Below are 25,526 nucleotides of genomic sequence, written 5' to 3'. Positions count from 1 at the left end.
CCTAGAGTGGCACCGGAAGCGCTCCCACAGTCAGGCGGAGCCTGCGGCGCCGGCACGTCTCGATGGTCCTCTCCGCGGGAAGGGACTGTGAGGGACTCCCGGGGTTCGGGTTCCTGTGAGTCTGGGGCCCCGGGGAGCGGGGGCGGGGAAAGTGGATTCAGCACGGTCGGAGCGGAGCGCTAGGACCCCAGAGGTTTAGAGGTTGGGGTTCAGCGGCGGCCGCGGCCCCACCCCTTCCGCTCTCTGGTCCCCGGCCCCGCCCCTTCCGCTTCCTCGACCCCGCCTCTCCAGTCTTCGGGCCGCCCCTGCCCCACGTCTCCTCTTCCCTCACTCCTTGGACACGTAGGCTAGATTGTGGGCCGGGCCCTCGGCCCGGCGGCGCTGCAGATGGCCAGGCCGAAATGAGGCCGCTCCAGGCCTCACGGGGCTCACCTTCTGGCGCGAGGGCCCGGGGTGGGGGACAGGCTCCGTGCATGTGCACGGATAGGTAAGGCTGCCGCCCTCATGGAGGAGGCGGCATTCGAGCTGAACTTTGAGGCGCGCCCAAGAGGTGGAGAGTTCCAGGCCTCGGCGACAGCCTGGGCAAAGGCGCCGAGGTCGGAAGTGGAATGTGTGCAAGGAACAGCTGGTAGGCCAGTTTGGCTGGAATGTAAGTAGAGTGGGTGGGGGGAGTAATGTGAACTCCGTCTGGAAAGGTGGGCTGGAGCCAGATTGGGAAGGGCTTGAAGTAAGTCAGGGAGAAGTTTGGATTTGAAGCTAGAAGCTGCGGGGAACCGCTACTCCCCTGGGCTGGGGCGTGACGTGGTCAGCATTAAGGTGGCGGCTGTGTGGAGGATGGATTGGAGAGGGGAGAGACTGGACACCAGCGGATCATTTCAGAGGCTATCACAGTAGTCAGTTTTGCGTCTGTTACTAATAGCTGTGAACAAGGAGGCAGTATGCCATAGTGGGCAGAGAGTCCATGCCCAGTAACTTTTCAGGACCATAAAGTTGCAGAGAGGGTGTCGATCGGCACGATTCCTCAGCAGGAGCTCTTTCCATCTTTTTAAAAAAAAGTGGTGATCATTGGAACATGCACATTTTGTGCTGTGGGACCAAGCTAACGGTCAGTCCCATTTCTCACCAGAGATGGGGAGAGGTTAGGGAGAGAGGAATAGGAGTAGGTGTCTTGGTGATAGATTTTTCACAGATCAAGACTAAGAGCATTCCTGTACTTCATATTCAAGGATCTGTAAATGCATTGGGGTGGGTCTTCTAGCAGCTATGGAGATTGTAACTTCTTTCTGCCTTAATATATCCCAGAATCTTAGAGTTATAAGGGACTTAACTGACCATCTCATCCAGGGGTGGGGAAACTCTGGCCCCTAGGCCACGTGTGGCCCTCTAGGTCCTCAAGTGCAGCCCTTTGACTGAGTCCAAGTTTTACAGAACAAATCCTTTAATAAATTTGGATTCAAATGGCCACACTTGAGGACCTAAAGGGCCACATGTGGCCTCAAGGCCCCAGGTTCTCCACTCCTGAACCCAAACTATCCCTAAAAGCAATCCTTGTTATTCCATTGTTGACAAGACATTTTTGACCTTTGTGAGTTGCTGAAAGCCAAAAACTGGATTCGCTTATGACCACCGTAGCAGTGAGCCTCTCCAGATTTAGCGCAGCTGGGGCTCAGACAGGAGTCAGAAAACCATCACTAGGTGCATACTTGAAACTTCTTCATTTTGAAAGGTTCTGCTGGAGCTTGTCATCCACTTGAAGAACTCAGGCTCACCTCCATTCCATGATGAGCCATGAGAGGAGAACTAGGGAGGACAGCATTCTTAATTTTCTACTAAATAAATCTGCATTAGAGCTCTCATCTATTAATTTCCCCAAACCTTTCCTTGGTTATACATTCAGTAAACATTTACTAAAAATAATAGTAATTGAGAAGCAACATGGCAGAGAGGGTAAAAGGCCAGCCTTAAAGTCAGGAAGATCTGGGTTCAAGTCCTACTTCTGACCCATATTAGTTCTTTGTCCTTATCAGCTAGCTTCTCAGGGCCTCTTAATCATTGCTGTCTACATTTCTAAGACTGTAAGTTACAGTTCTCTATCCAAATCAGGGGAACGATTTTCCATACTACTCTCAAAAACAGCCAACTCATAAGTTTGGACCAAAAAAATAATAATAGTTGTTCACCTTTCTCTAGTGGATCTTGAAAGTTTACAAAACCTTTCTTCACTACAACTTTCTGAGGCAGGTACTGCAAATCTTGTGTTTGGCCTCAGGCATGATCGGGACCAGGACCTGGACTGGGAGGGGGTGGTGCTGGTGTGGGGGCCACCTCAGGCCAGGTGACCAGTGAGGGGAGTGTGAAAGAATCAAATTGCTCTGCTCCAGTGGCTAGGCCAGGAAATTGGGTGGAGGAATCACGATGGAATGGCCTTTCTCTCCTTCCCAGGCAAGCTGGCAAGGCCAGGAGACAGGTGGAGGAGGGATTAGATGTTTATGATGGAATGCCATCTCTCTCCTTCCATTGGAGGGAACACAATAGAACTATTGATTGAAAAACTGTCTGTCTCCATTTTCAGTGAGTTCTGTTTAATTCTAATATTCAGGGGTACAGCAGAAAAAAAAATATGAGGAAAAAAGGGGGCTCTATCTCTGCCTCAGCTGGGGTTTGGCCTTATACCAGCTGACGCTCCCACTGGGATGCATGCATGGGTCATATTACAGAGACATATATAACTTGTGATTGGAACTTTGCCGCCTGGGATAGAACTGATACTTTATCTAGGCCTGGACTCTGCCCATCTCTACACAGCCACCTGTTGGCTAGAGGTCAACCCAGGGAATTGCAAATCTATCTGTCATATACCCTTAAAAACTCTCAGACATCTGATGCCTACTAAAATCTGCCCTGGGAGGAGAGAGCATGGCAGCTACAAGTGGAAGGAGTCAGTTCGGGCCCATGAGGTATACAGATGTGCAAAGATCAGAGAGACAGCATTGATTAGTAGGCAAAATCTGCGTGTTCCTTTTTGTAGATCTTGTTGCTAAACTGTGATACTGACTCGAACTGACTAGAATAGAGACCAGAGCTTGAGTTGGCTTCTGAAAATGGACAAGAATTGGTAGGGCGAAAGAATGGGGGGGGGCCCTCAAGGAGGACTAGAATGAGCAAAGGAATGGCATAGGATTCAGCACAACCTTTGAGCGTCCCCTTCCTGTTACCTAAATATTGGAACGCCGGTCAGCTGCTCCTTGCCATATTTGTCCCTGGCCTTCCCAGGGGATGTCCCAGAATTCTGGAACAAGTCTGCCCAAAAGAGGGCTTAGCCCAAATTTCCTTGTGCTGTTTATTGTCTTCTGAACAGGATTTCCAGTTCCTGAGCCGGACACCATCTTCCAGATGGAGGGAGAGGAAAAGCTACAGATCGTGGAGCCAGAGGAGGTTGATAATGGAGACTTCCAGAAGGGAAGCACCTGCCCAGGTGAGGGAGGGTGGCTGTGGGCAGTGGTGTCCTAGAGGTTGTTGATTGGACAGTTTTGATATGGTCGCAGCTCCTCTGGTCGGCCTCCTTTCTCTTTTTCCTTGTAGTCTCTTCTGTGATTCTGAACTTTCTAAACCTAGCCCTTGTGTTCTCTGCTTCTTCTCATCATCCTTCCATAACAGCTCACTGCCTGCCACTGTTTACATTCTCCATCCTTGCCTCTATTTCTGCTGCTCCTGTACCTTCGTCCTGGTGATCTTATTCACCTCTCTTGATGGGTTCTTGTATGCTCTGTGCCCTCCCTCCTCTTTCTTTGTGCCAGCCACTGCTGATTACTGCCCTCCTTCATCCACCTCTAAAGGCTCAGGCTTCCTGTTTTCATTTTTAATTCCATGGCTGCCACCTCTTGGTAACATTCATTTAGGTACCTCCTGGGTGTAAGCACTGTCCTGGGGCCTGGGATAGTACAAAGGTGAAAAATCATAGAAATCCTATTTCAAGGACTTGGCAGTCTAATGGGTTTTTTTTTTTTTGACACATCCATAGTTTAGCAAGACACAAAGTTGAGTGTGACAAAGTCAAAGGAGAGATCCCTTTCAGCAGAGTAGAGGAAGTGGCCCCTAAATAGAGGCTACGTTTCAGTGTGAGATCAGCTTGGAAAGGTAGATCAGAGCCAGCTTGAAGGGGATTGCTGGGAACTGACACAATCAGACATCTTCATTGGGAAGATTTAATTTGGCGACTACACGTAGGGTGATTGGAGAGGGGAAAGAGACTGGAGTCTTGGAAACCAGCTAGGAGTCTATTATGATAGTCTAAGTGATGGTCACTAGCTTGGAGCTAGGATGATGGCAGTGGGAATGAAGAGAAGGGGAAAGACAAGAAAAATTTGAATTTTTGACTCAGTCCCCCTAGCCCTTCATCACTTGGAAATCAATAGCTGCCTTGAGCATATATAGAAAGTTATTTTAATACAGGTCTGCGAATTTGTCAGGAGAACGGTACAAAGATCCTGAGGCTATTACAGAATCCAGTGAAGACCAGCTTCAAAAAGAAATCTGACTTTACATACTGTATTAGTTCTAAGCGCCAGTCCCGAAGGCCTGCCCTGCTTCTTCTCTAGTACTCCCCAAATACTGCTTCCACATGCTGGGCCTTCATAGAGGGCTAACCACCCCCAGTCTCTTCAACTGTCCCTCATATGGAATGATTTGTTGGGATCCATCATCAGGGTTGCCCTCCCATAAATAAACATTCTCTCCTGTGTGTCAGATGACCCATTTTACATGTGGTGGCCAGAAATGAACACAGTGCTCCAGATGTGGCCTGTTTAGCCTAGTGGGACCCTCCCCTTGTGGCAAGTACCCATTGTTAGTGTTCTTAACATTCGTTACAGATTTTAGCCCTCCCAGCGCTATTGTTCTGCTTCTAGGAGAACTTGGATAAGAGAGGCAGTGGTTTAGGGGATGGAACCAAGAGTGCATGATAGAATGGGAAGGGAAGGCCCAGCACTATTGTCTGTAGCACTGAACCAGAGCTGGTTGCTGTCAGTGTTGTCCTGTGTCCTTCCCAGCTTGTACTCCTGATTGGCCTTTGTTAAATTTCTGTGATACTGCTCCTGAACTTTCTAATGGGTGGGTCCCTTTCACACAGTGCAGATTTGTGTTATTTTCTATTTATCATTTCAGATTCTAAGAATGAAACTGAAAACAGAGGATCTGTTTCAACACCAGAAGTTTCCAAAGAAGAATCACAAGGGATGTTATTGGTAGGTTTACAAGGGGCCATTTCCCAGGACTCCAAAACTGGAGAAACTTTTGGATTGGGGGGCAAGTTAGAGGTACAACAGGAAAAGCCAGAAGGAAAAAGCCTGGAAGGCTCACGTAACCAAGAGGGAGATTTTGGTAATGGGACCACCTGTACAAGTGTGCCCCCCGTAGAAAATGAATGTGGTAAAAGCCCAAATCCCGTTCCAGATGAGACAGATTCTCCAGAAGAGAGAACCCAGAGATGTGATTTGCATGAGCATGGCTGCAGGCTGAGTTCAGACTATGTAAGTAAATCCAAAGCCCACAATGGAGACAAGCCTCATAAGTGTAATCAGTGTGGCAAAGCCTTCAGGAGGAGCTCCAACCTTATTCAGCATCAGAAAATTCATAGTGGAGAGAAGCCCTATAAGTGTAATGAATGTGGCAAAGCCTTCAGCCGCAGCACAACCCTCATTCACCATCAGACAATTCACAGTGGCGAGAAACCTTATGAATGTAATGAATGTGGCAAAGCCTTTATGGCGAGTTCCGCACTTATCCGCCATCAGACGATTCACAGCGGAGAGAGACCCTACGAATGTAATGAGTGTGGCAAAGCCTTCAGCCGGAATTCCATCCTTATTGAACATAAGAGGATTCATAGTGGAGAGAAACCTTACGAATGTAACGAATGTGGAAAAGCATGCCGGGGGAGTTCAAAACTCATTGAACACCAGAGAATTCACACTGGAGTGAAGCCATATGAATGTAATGACTGTGGAAAGACTTTCAGTCAGAACTCACACCTTACTCAGCACCAAAGAATTCATACTGGAGTGAAGCCCTACCAGTGCAGCGAGTGTGGCAAAGCCTTCAGGCAAATAGCCACTTTTATTAACCATCAGAGAATCCACAGTGGTGAGAAGCCCTACGAATGCAATGTGTGTGGGAAAGTCTTCAGGGTGAGGTCCGATCTCATTCGACATCAAAGAATTCATAGTGGAGAGAGACGCTATGAATGTAACGAGTGTGAGAAAACCTTCAGTCAGAGCTCATGCCTTATTCAACACAGGAGGACTCATAGTGGGGAGAAACTTTATGAATGTAATGAGTGTGGGAAGAATTTTAGTCGGAGCTCAAACCTCATTCAACATCAGAGAATTCACAGTGGAGAGAAACCTTATGAATGCGGTGAATGTGGCAAAGCCTTCAGCAGGAGCTCAAACCTTATTCAGCATCAGATGATGCATTCGAGGGTATAAGGAATATGGGAAAGACTTGTCTAGAATGTAGAGAAACATGAGTGATCTCGGCAGGGCCTCACTTGGGTTCTCTCAGTCTGGGTCATCGATGAGAGCTCTTTCTTCTCTGCAAACAGTGAATCTGCATGTTTTGGCCTCCCGCATTCTGTCCCACTGCTGGCTCAGTGACTTGACAGCCAGGGTGGCACAGCAGGAAGAGTGCTGAACCTGGAGTTAGAAGTCTCGGCACCTCCTTTGAGCCTGTTTTCTCCATTGAGATGGGGAGAATAACACTTGTTACCTACCTCACAGGGTTGTTGTGAGGAAAGCCCTTTAGAATCCATAGAGGACTCTAGTAACAAGGACCACGGCACTCCTACTGAGCACAGTGGCCCCATAGGAATAAGCTAATACAAGAAAGTGATGAATTGGGGGAAACCCTCTGTGGCAGCACTGCCAAAGATACTTTATTACTGGACAAAAGGGAAGGTAAAATCCCAATATGAGAGGCAATGTGGTCTGGTGGAAAGAGCCCTACATATATCTGCCAGCCTGGGGTGCCTGGGAACCCAGGCTTTCACACTCAGCTTTGTGACCATGGCAAATCCCCTCCCCTCCCTGAGGCTCAGTTCCCTTTCTAGAAGATGGAGGCATTAGTGCTTGAACCAGTTACCTCCTGTGGGTAATTGTGAGAAAAGTGCTTTATGTTGATCATTAGGAGGGCTGGGATTCAAACTCTTGACTCCAAATCCAATGGCCCATGCTGTTAGAAGGCTTTAAATGCCACTTGTGTTTGGCAAATATGGAACCACTGAAGCTCCTTGTGCAAAGGGGGTGGGGGGGAGGGGGTGTTACATGGTGGGATCTGCACTTTACGAAGAACACTTGGCAGCTGAGTGGAGGACGGCCTGGCAGACCCCCTCCCCATCTCATCGGGTATTGCCATTGTCCTGGTGTGAGGGGGATGAGGGCCTGCACCAGGGGTGCCCATGGGAGTAGAAAGAGGTGTCCAGTTGTGAAAGCTACAGTATAAGCAGAATCAGTAGGACTGGGAACTCCTCAAGGGTGAGGGAGAGGATGACAGATCATGAACTAGGGGGAACAAAAGGAGACCTAGTACCCCAGACAGAATTTGTAGGGAAATCCGGAAATGCAGAAGGGAGAGCAGGGAGATAGTGCTCCATTTTGGACATGTTAAGTTTGAGAGATGCCCATTGCTTTCTAATAGAACTAGAATATAAGTCTGCTAATAGTTGGTAAATATTTATTAAGCACCTACTATGTGCCAAGCACTATGCTAAGTGCTGAGGCTACAAATAAGAAAAAGAAAGAGTCTTTGCCCTTAAGGCCCTTACATTTGAAGGGGGAAGACAGTAGACAAGAGGAAGCTGCAGCCACCAGAAAGTACCTGGCATGATGGGTACCAGGGGCTACCAGGGGACATGATGTTCATGGGAGTCAAAACCAGGCAGAGCAGCTGATGGAAAATGTTTTTAGACTGGAAAGGGCACTGGACTGTGAGGCAGAAAACTTGAAACTGATTGTGTTACTGTGGGAGCCTCAGTTTCTCATCTATGAAACAGGGACAGTAATATTGTCCTCAAGGAGCTCCCATCTTCACAGGTTATCTCTTAGAGAAAGCAGTGAGGAGGTGGGGTGGAGGGGGGAAGTCATAAAATGGGGAAAGCCAAAGTGAGGAGGGACAGTGTTCCAGGTATGGGCTTCAGCCAGTGAAGAGAAACAGAGTGTTTGTGTGTGAGGAACAGCGAGCTTGGCCGGTGTGTGCAAAGTGGTCCGACGTAAGAAGATTAGAAAGGGGGGAAATGGCCTGGCTGTGAAGGGTTGTAATATCAAACAAGATTTGGTGTTTGATCTTGAAGGTAATAGGGGGATAACTGGAGTGTATTAAGTAGGGGGGTAACCTGGTGAGGCCTGTACTTTGAGAAAATCATCTTGGCAGCTACACAAAGGATGATTTGAAGTGGGGAGAGACACCAACCAGGAGGGAGCAAATGACCTCAGTTTTTTCAGTGAAGTATAAGGTGAGGTCCTTAGTTGGGAGGGTTTGGAGAATGAGATGCTTTTGAAGGGGTGCAAAGGTTTGGAAAGGCCAGCTGTTCAGTAAGGTGTCAGGACTTCCTTTCTGGTGGAGCTTCTAGTCTGGGGCAAAGGGTGGAGAGAGGATGCACCCAAAGTTGACTGACCTCACAGCATCACCAAAGTACAGCAAAGAGCACATTGTTGGAGTACAACCACCACATGGTAGAGACGGTGCAAGTCTTTTTACCTCCGTTTACCTGACACCCATCCCCAAAGCTCTCAGCTGGAAGGGACCTTAGGGTCAAGTGCAATCTAAATTTGAGCCGGACTCTCCTCTCCAGCCTCCCCTTGAAGTGGGGGCCAGAGAAGCTGCTCACACACTGTTGCCCTGGGCCTCCATTACCTCAGTTAGAGTAGATGACCTCTCGGGTCCCCTCGGCCTTGAAGTCTCTGAGCCTCCGAGTGCCCACTCTACTTGTGGGCATCTCGGCTTTGTCTTTTCAGTGTCAGTAGCAGAGCTGGTGGTTGAAGGTCCTGAATCCAAATCTCATGAAGGGCACTATGAGAGGTGTCCCAGGAGGAATGGGAGCCATTGCTTTTTGGGGGAGACAGCACCGGAGTTGGACTTTAGAAGCTCAAAATGGCTCCACACGTGTGGCTGTTCATCTTTGTGGCCCCCCTTGGGTCTGCAAGTAGTAATAGGCCTATGATTCTAGAGCTGGAAGAAAGTGTAGGGATCGTCTAGGCCGACCCCCTTATTTTAAAGGCAGAAACTTTTATCTAGCACAGGAATAGCACTTGTCCAAAGTCACACAGTGAATTTGGAGATTTAGAACCTGTTAACAGCTGGAACGGACTTGAGAGAACCCTTTAGATCCTGAAAGAACATGGCCTTAGCCAGTCAGGATTCACCCTCAGGCCTTCCAGCTCCACGTCTAGTATGTTCTGCACTAGCCCTAACTGCCTACTCAAATGTGTATAGTGACTCCAGGAGGAGGAACCCCTTCATCCCCCCTCCTCCAAGAGTGGCCAGAGGCTGTCTGGCTTTGGGGGGGGTGGGGAGTGGGAACATGGTGTATATGAGACAGCTGAGTGACAGACTCAATACTGCAGAATGAGCCATGGAGTTTTTGAACATGGCTGATAGGAATTTGTTTTGCTTGACTATGCATATTTGTAACAAGGGTTTTTTTTTTTAATGGGGAAGAGGGATAGAAAACATTTTTGCTAGTTGAAAAAAAATTACAAAAATAATACCTGGGGAGTCAGGAGACCTGGGTTTGAATCCTGACTTTAACCTCTTGCCTTTTTTTCCCTTCGGGGGAGTGAGGCCTTTGCCTGCCTTTCTTCTTGGATCCTTGGTGACTTAATAGTGCTGTGCAAATAGCAAACATTTAGTAGGTGTCTGTTGGCAGCTGGGTAGATGGAGTGCTGACCTTGGCCTCAAGAAGCCCCGAGTTTGAATCTAGCCTCAGACGCTTACTAGCTGTGTGACCCTGAGCAAGTCACTTAACCTCAGCCTTAGTTTCCCCATCTGTAAAATGGGGATCATAGTTTTGAGGATCCACTGCGATCATATATGTAAAGTGCTTTATATAACGTTAGCTGTTCCTGTTATATTACTGTTATATTACTGTTACGATTGTTACCTTTGAACGGTCTCTGGATGGACGAGCGGCTTCATCTCTGAGCTTCAAACACTCTCAAAATGGGGATAATGCCTGTAGTACCTACCTCAGGTTTGTTAGGAGACTCCGAGGAGAAAGCGTCCGACTAAGCACCTTGATGCCTTAAAATACCATAGAAATGTAAGCTGTTCTTATTTTAATAAACCTTATTGATGCTCCTTGGCTTTGGACCCCGCGCTCATTTCCCACCATGCTTCCCGGAACCAGTGTGGGCGGGGGGGGGGTGCTCGGGCCCTGGGGCCCACCGCCTCACCCCACCCCCCAGCCCGCTCTTCAAACATGGTTCCAGAACCCTTGGGCTCCGGCCCCGGAGAAGGGCGGGGGCGAGAGCGAGAGCGTCTGGGCACCATCGAGACGCCCGGTCCTCCTTGCGTCCTAGAGCGGCGGCGGAAGCTCCCCCGCCAGGGGCCGGAGGCTGCTCGCTCCGCCGGAGCCATCGCGTCCTCTCCCGGGGTTCGGCTCGGGTGAGTGGCTGCCCGAGGGGCTGAGGGGCTTCGGGGGTCGTGTGGGACTGTGTCGCGGGTGCGCGGATCGCTTGACCCCTTGGGCCCCTCTCCCTGGTCCTGGGTGGCGGGGCAGAAGCCGCCCCGCCTATCGGCCCGGCCCCTCCCCTCCCCCGAGTATGCTGCTGCGCATGCGTGCGCGCAGGCGCACGAGCCAGGAGCTGCGGCCCTCAGAATTCAGCTGGGAGAGCTCCGCCATGGTGGGGGTGGGGGGCGGAATTTGGGAAACGACGCGGAGTGGTCCGAGTCGGGGCGGGGGTTTGAGGGAAGGCCCCCGCCCGCGCATCCTCCCTTACATCCACACTGTTGGCTGCCGCTGCGCCCCGCCTCTTTGCAGCAGCGTCTGTCATATACGGCCCCCCCTCCTCTCTTGACACCGTCCAGGCCCTCATCTCACATCTGGACTACAATAACTGCTGGGGGGGGGGGCGGGGGGTGCCTGCCTCAAGCGTCCCCAGTCCAGTCCGTCCTTCAGCCACCAAGGAGGTCTAAAGTGCGGCTCGAGCCGTATCACCCCCCGCCCCAAACTCCAGTGAGACTCTTCCACCAGATTCCGTACAAAGTTCTCAGTTCGGCATTCAAAGCCCTTCATCACCTGCTCCCTCCTAGCTTTCCAGTCTTCTTACCGGTCCCTTGGATCTTCCGGCCAAACTGCCCACCTCCCGTCACCTTGCTTTTCCCAGCAGAGCTCCGCCAGTGCTACCTCCTACGTTGAGGCCTTTGCTGATCCCAGACTAACTGTATATGCGTTTGTATTTCCTTATCTGTATCAAACGTAAGTGCCTTGCAGTTACGAACTCTTTGAGCCTTTGAATCCTGCAGAGTGACTCTAGCACAATACTTAGCATGTTCCGAAATGCCTGTTGATTGATTGCTGTAGTCCCACCGTGCCTCAATTTACAGGGGAGCAAACAAGCCCAGAGTTTCATGGGAAGCCAGGGCCAGAGGCAAGATTGGAACCCAACTTCCCCATATCAGCTTAAGGTAGTAGACAGAGTGGAGGATTGGAAGTGCTAGGACCTGGGCATAAATTGGACTCAACGTTCCCCTGTGTGCCTCAGTTGCTTGGTAAAATGAGAGAGTTGGACTAGATGACCCCAAGTCTTTTCTAGTTTTAAATCTATTAATCTTGAAAGGAAATGGGAGGTTAGGGAATTACTGTCCAGGCAAGGAAGGAAGAGACCCTGCACCCAACTCTGACCTGGAGAGTGGTAGAGATAGAAGGAACATGAGAGACTATGTAGTCCCATTCTGCTCATTTTAGAGAGGAGACTAGGCCAAGCATCATATCAGGAGCAGAACTTGCATTCGGGTCTTGGGGAGAAAGCAGTAGAGGATTCACACTTAGGAAATCTTGGGGGCCAGAAGGAGTTCACAGACCACGAAGTGAGGAAGCCAGTCCCAAAAGGGGAAGAGACTTCAAAGCCCCAAGTCATTGGCACTGCTCAAATCCGATGAGGCCACCCGCCCTCATTTAGTGTGAGGAGACTGAAGCTTGAGAAGAAGGCATTTGTCCAGTCACCTAGTGATTCCATACAGATCTCTCACTGCACAGAGGAAACAGGCCCAGAGAAACAAGTCACCCAGGACACTGATCCAATAGTATTCAAGTTAGTGCCAGAAAACGGGCCCAGTAAGGGAAAGGACTTGCTCAAGATTACATAGCATGTTTGTCCATCATCCTTGTTTTACAGATGGAAAACCTGACGCCCTTAGCCATCAGAGTCCAACTTACCTATTTTTCCATTATCTTTAAGAACAAGACTTATTAAAGTGATATTTATACCTTTTTAACCTTACAGCTAAGTGCCAGGCCTTAGTTACTTACTAGCTGTGTGACCCTGAGCAAGTCACTTAACCCTGCTTGCCTCAATTTCCTCATCTGTCAAATGAGCTGCAGAAGGAAATGGCAACAAACCACTCCAGTGTCTCTGCCAAGAAAACCCTAAATGGGGTCAGGAAGAGTCAGACATGACTGAAAAACGACCAAACAAGGCTTACAGAACCAAACTAACCGGTCACATATTGATTTTTTTTTAGTGCCTGCCTCCCTTGATGCCCCTTCTCTTCTCCTTTGTCTGTTCACCCCTTTAATTGTGTATTTACTTCCAAGTCCTGTTATTCCACCGCTGATCATAAACCTTCTGTAACTTAGCTGATAATTTCACGTGTTAGCTCTCTGGTGATGAACTTTCCAGATGTAGGTAGGCTGGTTCTCCAGTGACAGACAGTGATGTTTGGGTCCATACTTGATGTTGGGACTCTCCACAGATCATGGTCCCTGGCCAGAGCCTTTGAGATTTCGGGGTCACCTGTACCCCATAGTGAAGCAGCATTCAGCTTTGGTTTGTATTGTAGTTGGTGTAGATGGTGCCATTTGGCTTCACCTAAAGTCATGGGAGAGTCACCAAGGATGTAGGGGAATGATGGGAGGATGTGCAGACTTGGGTTTGTAGCCAAACTCTAACCCTGGCTGTGCATGAAAGACCATGAGGAAATCATACTTTCTGGGTTGCAGTGTTCCTATCTGTCAGATGGGGATCAGACTTTCACCACCTGCCTCAATGGACTAGTCATTGCTAAGTTCTGAGCTACAAAGAAAAGCACAAATAGTCCCTGCCTCAAGGAGCTCACCATCTGATGGGGGAGACAGCATGCACACAACTCCAGACAGGGCCTACAAACGTGCTGGGGGGCCAGACAGAGATTTAAGAGGTAATGCTCCAGCATTGGGAGATGTTACTTCCCACGAGGCCCCAACGGGGGAAGGGATTTTTCCAAGGCTACACAGCAAGTGTTTGCCAGTGTCAGACCCAGTCCTTGTGACCCCTGGCCAGGGGCTCTTTCCTGTGGCTGCCCACTTGGTTCCTTGAGCCAAAGCTCCCCAAAGGGCCCTGTTTTTTCCTTTTGTGGTGAACTTGTTTCTAGACAGGTACCACTTGGGCAGGCTTGCATGGAGAGATGGTGTGTGAGATGCAGGAGTTTGTGGGAGTGGCTCCAAATCCCCACTCTTTCCATAAAACAGATGAATTCCCATCAGGAGCTTAGGATGCTCAGGGGCAAAGCAGTGGGTTCTAATCCCAGTTTTGCCATTAGTGTGTGTCTTTGGGAAATCTCTTTCCTTCATTTGGTCTCAGTTTCCCCTTCTAGCTCCAGTGTTCCATGATTCCAATAGATGCCAATCACTCCCTAGGACCTGAGGTGCTCTGTACATGCCTGAGGCTTTCAGACTGGAGCAGAGTAAAGGGCACTGGGTTTGGGGGGAGAGTAGCCAAAAAACCCAGGTTCTGGTCCACATCCTGCAGTCTAACTCAGCTGTTTGCCCTTGGTCTTCTGTCCACAGCTTCTTTCTTTAAAGTGAAAGGGTCAGAGCCAATTGCCAAGCTGTTACTATGTGCAAAAATCTGCATTTGACAGCGGGGATACAGAGATGAAAAAAAAGTGGAGCCCCTGCCTGCAGAGATTTCCATTCTGGTGAGGGTTACCATGTGTACACATGAGCTTGATGGCAGGCACAATGTGATAGGTGCAGAGCTTGCTTCTAGATGATCTCCAACATTCCTTCTAGTCTCCTAGCCAGCCACCTTTTTTCTGTCCAAAAGCCCAGAGTGCCCGAGAAGGCTTAGTCATTGGTTTTGTGCCGGCATATACCTATCGTCTCGTTAAGGCCACCTCACTAAACCTGGCCCATATATATGGTGAAAGTCTGAGATGGGGAGGGCAGGAGGAGCCAGGTTGCCTAAACAAGGGTCAAGTTAAATACTCAGGAATGGAGCAGGTAAAAGCTCCCGTGCCCATCAGCAATTCGGGGGAGGCCTAAGAGTGGCCACTTTGCTTCAGGCTTGGGCAACGTAGGAAGAGCCAGTCTCAAAAGAAGTAATTAACACAGAAGAAAGACCCTTAACCCTGTGGGCCACATGGACCTCCAAACAGTGTCACTCAACTGGAACACTCAACACCCCTTGCTGGTTGGTAATTTTACAGCTGCTACTGTGTATGTGTTGTTGTCTGGTTAGTGCCCACTGTTGCAGAGCTCCTGGGTGGGGCTGCCCAGGCTCCCTTCTCCTCCCCAGCACCACTTTTTGCCCTTGCCCCTAAGAAGGACACAGGAAAGGTGGGGATGGCAGCAGTAGTGCCGATATCCATGCTTTGGATGAGCTAGCAAAATAGGCCAGTTCTTTCTGAGATTCCCATGTTGTCTCTTAAGGCTGCTTTGTGTTCCCTCAGAAGCATTTTCAGGCTTACTACCCCACCCTCTTCCTGGGCCTTTGGATAGTTGCAATTTTGCCCATCACTCTGGGCCTCCTACAGTGGTATTATCATTGGAGCAACAGAAATCTGTTGTTTTAGGAATCAGTGTTATTCAAGGATAGAACCATGTATTTCATGCCTAATCAGAGTCCACTACTTTCTTCCCCGAGGAATATGGATCCGCAGGTGCCATCGAGTAAGAGATTCTCCAGGAAGGTTCAGAGGAAGAAGGGACCTCTAGGATTGATTGGAAGTTCCTTGCTCAAGGGTTATTCAGCTAGCTGTAAGATAAGCATAGAGGTCAGCTCACTTCCCAGGGCACGTATCAAGGATGAGCCCAAAAACCTAGCAAGACTTGTCAGATCTCATGTCTGCTACCCATTCCTGGTAATTTGCATGGACACAAAAGATGCTGCCATAAGGAATTTAGAAAACATTGCTGAGGACTATGAAGTCTTGGGCAAGAAACTGAAGACTTTAGGCATGCAGGTGATGCTTTGGTTTTTTAAATCACTACTTCTGATTGAAGGTAAGGTCTTCAGAAGTATAAGACAGATTTGGGAAGTGACCAGCTGGTTAAAAAGATGGTATCTGAGGACAGAATTTGCATTTCTAGGCCACAGCTGAAAATATCTGAATGATGAGCTCAGAATGAGCTGGCGAATAGTCTTGGTGTTCATCCTTTGTTCTTGAAGAGGAACAATGGCATCAGCAGGGTGAGGTCTCGACTGCAAGGCAGTTGGATTTAAGTGAGGGATTGCTGCACAAGGTCATCAGCCTCAATTTCTCTTCCAGAGTCATCAGAGTCTAGTGGTAAAACATGTCAAGAGGACTAAGATGACAGAAAAGAGTTGTGGGTCTGGTTTTGTAGTTATATTGGGAGGAAGAGGGGGATGACCCAAAGGCAAATAATTTTGGCAAGATCTTGGAGAAGAAGAAGGGTTCCTTCTCCTGGAAAATGGCAAATCTAAAGAAAATTGGATCTTCAGACTATAGCCTAATTATCTTGACACTGATTCCTGGAAAAATTCTAAATTGTGAAACATATGAAATGGATTGTAAGTGATCATCTCAATAAGGAATTGGCAAATACAAAAGGCCAACGTGACTTCAGGGTTTTTTTTTTATTTTTACACTTTTACACAGAAATATTTACTGTAAAAGGTATAATCACAAGTATAGAAACTTAGTCCCCCAACTTCAGAGGAGGCCATGATCCTCCTCCCTCTTTGCACCACTTTAGTCCCTGGGGAGGGGGAGTACAGTGTCAGTTCCAAGTCCCAAATCCCCTTCAAGTTTCTCTGGGCTCCCCTGCAAGGGTGGCCAGCTACAACATTCCACCTGTAATCCTGGCTCCAAGGTCACCATAGCTTGAACTCCTGGGTCCGCACCTGAAACTGAGAAGGACGAAGGAAACCAAACCAGATGCCCCAGGCCCATTTTTAGAGTTGGGGTAAAACGGAGAAGGAAGGAAGGCATTTTCCTCCCGGTTCAGTTCCTGGCATCCTGTGGGTGAGCTGTGATCTTCACCCACTAACATGTCTTCATGAAGAATGGATCATAGCAGGCCGAACCTCATCTTTCCACAAGGTTGCTGGACTGATCAGGGGAATTCTGTAGAGATGTTTCACTTTGATTTTAGCAGAGTACTTGGCAAAGCCTCATATTTTTTTCTGTAGACAGAACGGAGGAATGTGGGCTGGAGGATAATATGGTCAGACTCAGCTTGCAGTTGAAGGAAATGCTCTAGTGAGAGCACATGCAAGGCGCTGGGCTGTTTAACGTTTTTATCAGTGACCTGAATTAAGCATAATCTGTGTGTTTGTCAAGTTTGCATATGATACAAAACTAGGAGAAATAACAAGTACTGTGAAGGAAAGAGGCTGGATCCAAAAAGATTTTGATGACCTAGAGGTTTGGGCTGACCAAGAAGATGAATTGGGTGGAGGGTGGGGTTGAACTTGTGATTATATTGGTATAGAAAACTCCTGGTGAGAAGAAAATTTCCTCTTCCAGTGCAGGTTGGCACCTTCTGTGCAGTGGAGTCTTAGAGCACTGAGAGGTGCTGATTTGTTCCCACAGCCAAGAGGTATCCAAGACTGGACTTGGACCTCAGTCATCCTGCCTTGGAGGCCAGCCTGCTATCTACAAGGCCTCTCTGAGATGAAATTCAGTAGGGATAAATGTAGTGGGCTTCAGAAAAATTGCCTCAACTAGTACCAGATGTGTGTGTGTCTGTATAGCAAGCAGCTCATCTGAAAAACATCTGGGAGTTTTAGTGAACACAACATGAGAATGACTGCAGAAATCTTGGGCTGCCTTAAGAAGCAGATTGTACAGGACTGGGGAGGAGGGGAAGTTCCTAGATAAGCTCGAGTGCCCAGAGGACCACTATCAAGTTGGGGAAATGTTTCCCAATCATGGCCTATGGGGATTGGTTAAGAAACCTGGAAGGTTTGGCTTGAAGTAGAGAGTCGGGGGCAGGGAGACATCATAGTTGTCTTCAGATATTTGAAGGGCTGCCATGTGAAGGAGGGATTGTTCCCCTTGGCCTAGACCCTAGAGGGTGGAACCAGGAGAAGCAATGGGGGTGGGGGTTAGAGGGAAGATGCTTCAAAGCAGATGTCCAGAAAAACTTCCCAACAGTTAGTGCTAGCCACAAATGAAGGGACAGCCTCTGTAAGTAGGGGGTTTCCCCTCCTTAGAGAGCCCCAGAAAAATCTTCTGTGAACACTTTTTGTAGAGGGAAATTTTGTTCAGATTTGGGTATGGGTGGGACTAATTGAATGCCTGAAGTGCCTTCCAAATTTGAGATTCAGTGATTCTGTGAGCATTGTGGAAATGTGGTCTCATTGGAGGGCATTTATTAAGCAACTACTATGTGTCAGGCACTGTGTTTAGCACTGGGGATACAAAGAAAGGCAAGAGACCAGTCCCTGCCCTCAATGAGCTCACAATCTAATGGGGGAGGCAAGAAGCAAACAACTAGATCCAAACAAGATAAAGACAGGACAAATGGGAAGTAATCTTAGAGGGATTGGGGCAGCTAGGTGGCACTGGGCTTGGAATCAGGAAGACTCCTCTTCCTATGTTCAAATCTGGCCTCAGACACTTCCTAGCTGGGTGACCCTGAGCAAGTCACTTCACCCTGTTGGCCTCAGTGTCCTCATCTGTAAAATGAGCTGGAGAAGGAAGTGGCCAATCAGGCCAGCGTCTCTGCCAAGAAAACCCCCATTGGGGTCAGGAAGAGTCTGACACGACTGAAGAACAGTCTTTGAGGGTGATCACTAGCATTAACAGGGGATTAGGAAAGGTTTCTTGCAGAAGATGGGATTTTGAGCTAGGACTTGAAGAAAGCTAGGGAAGCCAGGAAACAAAGAGGGAACAGCCAGAGAAAATGTCAAGTTAGAAAATGGAAGGTCTTGTTCAAGGATCAGCCAGGAGGCCAGTGTCACTGATGCAAAGAGGATGTGGGGAGGAGTAAGGTAGAAGAAGCCTGGAAAGGTAGAAGGGGGCAGGGCATGAAGGGCTTTAAAAGCCAATAAGAAGACTTGGTATTCGATTGTGGAGGTGCTAGGGAGCCATTGGAGTTTATTGAGGTGGGGTGTGTGACATAGACCTGCACTTTGGGAAGATCATTTCAGTGACTTCCTGGAGGTAGACTGGACTGAGGAGAGCCTGGAGGCAGGCAGACCTCCCAGCAGCCACTGCAGTGGTCCAGGAATGAGGTGATGAGGGTGGGCAGTGTCAGAGGAGAAAAGGGGGGAGTCTTTGAGAGATGCTGCAGAGGGGAAGTCAACAGGCCTTGGCAACAACTTGGAACTGGGCCGGGACTGGAGGAGGGGGTGGGCTAAGATATAGGGAAGAGTCCAGGATGCCTCCTAGGTTTGGGGAGGATGGTGGTGCCCTCTACAGAAATGGGGTTATTAGGAAAAGGGAAGGGCTTGGGGGAAAAGATAATGAGTTCTGTTTTGGATGTGTTGATATGGAAAGTTAATAAATATAAATATGCACAAAGTAGTTAAACACAGAGGAGTTTGAGAGGAAAGGCACTAGTATGGGGGGAGGGGGCATTCAGGTTTGTGTAGAAGCTGGTGCTTGAGGTACCTCTGAAGGGATGAGAGGAGCTCTGTGAAGTGTAGGTAAGGAGGGAATGCATTCCTGGCATCTGAAACAGCCTGTGCAAAAGTACAGAGATGGGAGATGGAGGGTCAGATGTGTATGAGGGACAAACAGGAGGGTGAGTGAGTACTTTCCAAGGAGGCTGGAAAGAGAGGTTGGGGCCAGGTTGTGTAGGGCTTAAAAAGTTAAACGGAAGTGTTTTTATTTTATCCTAGAGGCAATGGGAGCCCTGGGAGGCTACTGGGGGGGGGTGTCACATGGTCAGCACACCCCTTAAAGAAAATCACTCTGGCAGCAGCTGTGTGTGGAATGCACAAGAGTGAGGAGAGGCTGGAGGCAGGGAGGCCACTTGAAAGGCTGCTGCGATAATGGAGGTGAAAGGCAGTGAGGGCCTGAACTAGGGGGGAGCCAGGGGAGTGAACCGAAGGGCTCAGACGTGGGAGACCTCGAGATTTTTCTTCTGTGTGAGTACACCCTCCACTGAAGCAGGTCTCAACCCTTCTACACCTTGGTAGAAGGTCCCAAGAGGGGTTGTGACCCAAGAACTCAACATTCGACAAGCATTTGTTAAGTGCCTACTGTGTGCCAGGCACAGTTCTGGGTTCTGGGGGTATGAAGGCAAATTAAAACGATCCCTGCCCTCAAGGAGCGTACTTTGTGACAGGGGAAAGAACTTGTATGTACACCAGTAAATCCAGCACCCATACAAGGTGACCAAGGGTGAGGTAAAGCACCAGAAGGTGGGGGGAAGGGGTAGCCTCCCGAAGAAAGAAGGTAGGAACATAGCTGAGCCCTGAAAGAAGCCAGGAGGTCTAGGAGGCTGAGGTGAGGAGGAATGGCATGCCAGGCTGGGGGGGTGGGGTGGACAGCCCCATGCAAAGGTATGGGGAGGGGAAATGGAAGGTCACTGTGAGGAACAGCCAGGAGGCCAGATATGGGCCTTAGCTGAGCAGAACAAAGGAGCAGTAGGAGGGCATTTGGGTCAGTGTCCCTAGGAGTAGTGGGAGCAGTCAGCCTTACCCTGTCTAGACAGTTCTGCAACTAAGGCGAGGTGCTGTAGGGCAAATGTAGCCCCACATGCTCATGAACCATTTGGAACCCACCCCTCTGGGGCCCATTTTGTCACGTTCTCTTACTGTTTACCCTTCCCTTCAGGAGCCCAGAGCCATGTCCACACCGTGATGAAGCGCTGGGGGCCATTCATGGCCGAACACATAATGAGCCCTCCGAAAAGCTAAGTATTGTTCTTATTAACCGTCTTCTGTCCCACTGCCTTTTTAGCAAAATGCCCAGGTTCCCAATGGCTCCTGACACCTGAATCTGTGACCTGTGGGAGAACGGGAACAGGGAAGTCCTGAGGGCCCCTGCCGAGGTAAGTATAGCAAAAAGCACCAGGAGGTGGAGAAGGTGGCGCTAGCCCAGCTCTGGCCAGAAAAAGGAGTGAATGAATCAGAGCATTTATTAAGCACTTCCTCTGGGCCAGGTGCTGTGCTAAATGCTAAGAATACAAATACAAGCAAGACAACCCCTGCCCTCAAAGAGCTTCCATTCCAGTGGAGGTGAAGAGTAGGGGGCAGGCCAAGGGTCCATGCACACGGTGACATGCTTTGGGGAAGGCTTTGAAGAGGCCTAGTGTCTTGTTTTGGGCAAAGATGGCGTAAAAGGTCACCAGACAGAGCTCAGTGCCCCAGGAGCAGGAGGAGGAAGAGGAGAAGGAGAAAGAGAGCCTGAGTGTAGGGGGTGTGGTTGGCCATGGTCCTTGAGTGACCTATGGAGTTCTGCATGAGACAAGGTGAAAGGTCCCCCTGTCAGAACTTGAGCTTTATTCAGTAGGCCCAACCATAGCTTGTGTTAGTAATGATAACCACCAGGGGGCAGGGGAAGAGAAGAACTAAGGGGGATGGGATCCTGTGGCCAAGGGTAGCCCCAAGGACCTTTCCCCCCTCCCAAAGAAAGATCTGTCCCCCTTTAAGGACTCCTAGCACTCACCAGCCGTGCAGACCAGGGATGCAATGATGGGAATGCCCATCTAGCTTTTGAGGGCTTGGGGGTGGGGGGAAGATCATGAGTTCAGTTTTGGACATGATGGGTTTCATATCTCCAAGACATCCGGTTTGAGATGTCCAGCAGGCAGTTGGAGATGAGAGACCAGAGGACAGCAGAGAGGCCAGGGCTGGCTAAGTAGATCGAGGCTGATGCCACATTGGCCTCTTCACCCACACTCCCTTGCAGTCACACTTCTGCTGCCATCCCTTCTGTTCCTTCTCTCTTCTCTGTGTCTTGGCACAGGTTGTTTGTTCCCTCTCTCTAAGGCCTACAAGAGGCCACTCCTAATTCCCCTAGTTCTTAGTGCTGGGCTTTCCCCCACAACTCCTCTGTGCTAACACTGTGACTATTTAGAAACCCTCACTTGGGCTAATAGAATAAAATCGCTGAATCTCAGAGCTAGGAGGGACATCAGAGATTGGTGCAATCTGCTACAACATCCTCGGCCCTCACTTAGGCTTCTCTGACTTGTGCTCGTTGCTTCTGGTGTTTCGTCTGGGGCCACTCAGAAAACATCTTCCATGTAACAGTCCTTCAGTAGGCCCTGGTAGCATCTCCTTTGAACTACCAATGCTCAGAACACGAGGGTTCCAGTTCCATTTCCATCCTGGTTGCTTTCCTGGATATCATAGTATCAGAGATCTTAGAAAAGCCATCTAGTCCAGTCTTCTCATTTTATAGGTGAGGAAACGGAGGCCTACAGGCACTTTTCATCATGCCAGTCTGCCTCCCAGTTTGTCAATGTTCTTCCTAAAATGCAGTGCCTTGGACGCAGCTATAATTAAGGTGTTTTATCATAGAGAGTTGTGCAGTGTTGTCTCAGCCTCTGATAGGACTTTAAGCTCCAGGAGGGCAGGGTCTGTGTCTTAGCTAAACTTTGTGTCTCTCCTAGCTGACACAGTGGTCTGTATACAGTAGGTACTTAATAAGTGTTTCTTGTATGAATGAATGAATTGATAATCGGAGGAAATCACCTCCCAAATCTTGCCTCACTTCTTTATTTGCCAGTCATGATAACAATTATAGAAATAGTTAACATTTCTATATGTGCCAAGCACTGTGCTGAGCACTTTACAACCACCCTGGGAGGTACATGCTGTTCTTTTTTACAGGGTGAAGGGACTTGGCCAGGGTCACACAGCTATTGTACGTGTCTGAGGCCACATTTGAACTCAGGTCTTCCTGACTGTGGGCCCAGTGCTCTGTGCACTGTGGTGAACCCTAGTCATCATCACAGTTCTTTTACTTTTTCTTTCCCTCTAGTTTATCATCCTTCCCTCTCTTCATGATCATTACTTTCTTTGCAATCTTTGCAAAGTGCTGTGGGGATCCAAGGAGAGGGCCATTCTGTCCAGTTGAGAGAATGAGAAAGGGCTTCCTGAGCTGGGAGGACCAAAGAGGGACAACAAGCAAAAACCTGGGGCTCGAGATCCTCTCATTTAGGGTGAGCTGGCCCTCTGAGGTCATTTGGGTTTTCATTTTACATTTCAGGTGACAGGGCTGAGGCAGAGAACAAGGAGATTGCTGCAAAGCAGAAGATGTGTGCGGGATTTGACACCCAGACAACTATGTTGGCAGGTCTTCCGAGGACCGTTCCTCAGGCCCCCAACTCGGGGGAAGCCTCTGTATGTGAGGGCGGCTTAGAGAGCCCGAAGAAAGGTCCAGCAGGCACATACATGGAGGAGAGAGGGGGCAGTCAGGTGCCGAGTGGTCAGAGAGCCTGGGAGGGCAGCAATGATCCAGGCTTAAAAACTGAGCTGACATTTCAGAGAGATGCTGTGGAAGACAAAGCTCATACTTACGAGCCATGTGACCCAAACTTTAAACACAAGTCAGAATTCAGAAAAAATCAGAGACTCCTAAGTGTGAAGAAATCCTATGAATGTAAGGAGTGTGGGAAAACCTTCAGAGGGAGATCCAGCCTCATTGACCATCTTAGAATTCACAGTGGGGAGAAACCCTATGTATGTCTTGAATGTGGGAAAGCCTTCATGCAAAATTCAAGCTTCATTAACCACCGGAGAATTCACACCGGAGAGAGACCGTATAAGTGTAACGAATGTGGCAAAGCCTTCAGACAGAGATCCAGCTTCATTAATCATAAGAGAATTCATAGTGGAGAGAAGCCCTATGAATGTAATGAATGTGGGAAGACTTTCAGGGGAAGCTCAGACCTTATTAAGCATCGTAGAATTCACAGTGGAGAGAAGCCCTATGAATGTAGTGAATGTGGTAAAGCCTTCCGTGGTAGCTCAGCCCTTCTGGAACATCAGAGAATTCACAGAGGAGAAAAACCCTACAAATGTCATGAATGTGGCAAAGATTTTAGGTGGAGTTCATACCTTATTCAGCATCAGAGAATTCACAGTGGGGAGAAACCCTACAAGTGCTTTGAATGTGGAAAAGACTTTAGGGGGAGATCTCACCTAATTCGACACCAGAGAATTCACACTGGAGAAAAACCCTACGGATGTAATGAATGTGAGAAAGCCTTCAGGGCTAGTTCAGATCTAATTCAACATCAGAGAATACACAGTGGAGAGAAACCTTATGAGTGCCATGAATGTGGAAAAGCATTCAGATTGATTTCAACCTTTATCAACCACCAGAGAATACACAGTGGAGAAAAGCCCTATGAGTGTATCAAATGTGGGAAAGCTTTCAGAAGGAACGCGTACCTTATTCGGCATCAGAGAATTCACACTGAAGGAAAGCCTTATGGTTGTCACGAATGTGGAAGAGCTTTCAGAGGGAGCTCAGCTCTGACTGAGCATGAAAGAATTCACCGAGGAGAGAAACCCCACGAGTGTCCTGAATGTGGGAAAGCCTTCAGAGCAAGCTCAGTCCTGATTGACCATCAGAGAATTCATAGTGGGGAGAAACCTTATGGATGTCATGAATGTGGGAAGGCCTTTAGGTGGAGTTCAGATCTTATCCAACATCAGAGAATTCATAGTGGGGAGAAACCTTATAAATGTAATGAATGCGAGAAAGCTTTTAGGAGAAGCTCCGACCTCATTAAACACCAGAGAATTCACAGTGGAGAAAAACCTTTTGAATGTAATGCCTGTGGAAAAGCTTTTAGTGGGAGTTCCAACCTTATTAGACATCAAAGAATTCATATTAGAGAATAATTCTATAAATTTAACGAAAAGAGATAAGAACTGAACTTTTGATTTCAGTGGTATAGGAAACTCCCAGGTGAGTAATCTCCTTCTACTGAAACAATAGCACCTTCTCTGCTAAATGATTACTAAATCTTAGAGAATTGCCTAAGGCACTGAGAGATTAATTGATTTACCCAAGGTCAGAGCCACAGATGTTCCAGAAGGACTTAAACCCAGGTCTTCCAACTCTAAGTCTATACAAATATATACTGTGAGTTATTCCGTCAGATATGTGGCTTTTTTACATTTGGACTCAGGAAGATAAATTGAAATACTGACTTACCAGCTCTGTGGCCCTGAGCAAGGTATTTCATTCTGATCAGCTTCAGTTTCCTCATCTGCAAGATGATTTGATGGCCTCTAAACCTAGGGTCCTAACAGATTAGAGTCCATTCATTAAACAAACATTTGTTAAGCATCTAACATTTACAGAACAGTTCTAGGCACAAGAGATTCTAAATTAGGATGTGGCACTTACATGATTGTAGGGAGACATGGCATATAACATAGAGAAATGTAATACACGATGACCTCGGTTTGGAGGTGGCGGTGTGTGTGCACGCATGCGACTGTAGCAGCTCATTAAACCTACTAAGATATAGGGAGGGTCATGCATCAGAAGAAGGAGGTCAGGAAAGATGGCATGAGGAATGTTTGTACTGTTGAAGTGCCAGTGAGTAGGAGGGGTATGAAGCTTGCATGGCCTCCCAGTGTAGAGATGAGTTGGCATCTGAGCCTTAGGAGATCTCGAAGAGCTCCGTGGGTGCTGGACCAATGTCTTTGTAACCTTTCTGTATGTCTCTTAGCTGTATAAGAAAAGAGCACTTAATAAAAAGTGTTGAGTTCCTACATTCCTCGTATTCTCTGGTCTTGTAAACTATGTCATGGTTCCTCAGAATCTTTTCCTGGATTAGCTGTGCAGAGTGACTCAGTGGATAGAGCACCTCCCTGGAGTCAGGACAACCTGAGTTCAAATGTGGCCGCAGACACTGGACACTTAATACCTCTGTGACCCGGGGCCAATCACTTAACCCCGATTGATTGCCTTGCCAAAAAACAAACAAACCAAAATACCCTAACTCAGGAGCCTGTTCTGTATTTGACAGTGGTATAGAATGGGTGGATAGAGTTCCCCAACTTCTCTCTCTGCAGAGCACTATCCTGGAAATGAAAGGCTAATGATAACAGTCACCATTTCAGTGGCAAGTAGAGCCTTATGTACAGGCCACTTACTAGCCATGTGAC

The 25,526-nt window shown here is 48.4% G+C and overlaps 1 protein-coding gene across 1 annotated transcript; it reads left to right on the top strand.

Annotated features, from left to right (window-relative positions):
• Positions 1-317: 317 nt before the first annotated feature.
• On the top strand, positions 318-25,104 carry LOC118832697 (zinc finger protein 271-like). The gene is made up of 4 exons (XM_036740026.1): positions 318-649; positions 3,359-3,475; positions 5,164-6,463; positions 23,051-25,104. Exons 2-4 carry the CDS (start codon positions 3,394-3,396, stop codon positions 24,246-24,248), a joined length of 2,580 nt encoding a protein of 859 aa, XP_036595921.1. The 5' UTR covers positions 318-649; positions 3,359-3,393; the 3' UTR covers positions 24,249-25,104.
• The last annotated feature ends 422 nt before the right edge of the window (positions 25,105-25,526 follow it).

The sequence above is a fragment of the Trichosurus vulpecula genome, chromosome X (assembly GCF_011100635.1).
Source record: "Trichosurus vulpecula isolate mTriVul1 chromosome X, mTriVul1.pri, whole genome shotgun sequence".
NCBI lineage: Eukaryota > Metazoa > Chordata > Mammalia > Diprotodontia > Phalangeridae > Trichosurus > Trichosurus vulpecula.
This window is presented reverse-complemented; position numbering and strand designations above follow the sequence as displayed.

Coding starts and splice junctions, on each gene's coding strand:
- LOC118832697 (XM_036740026.1), top strand. CDS start 3,394: ATGGAGGGAGAGGAAAAGCTACAGATCGTGGAGCCAGAGGAGGTTGAT. Junction 3,476..5,163: donor GAAGGGAAGCACCTGCCCAG/GTGAGGGAGGGT, acceptor TTATCATTTCAG/ATTCTAAGAATGAAACTGAA. Junction 6,464..23,050: donor TCAAACCTTATTCAGCATCA/GATGATGCATTC, acceptor CATTGACCATCT/TAGAATTCACAGTGGGGAGA.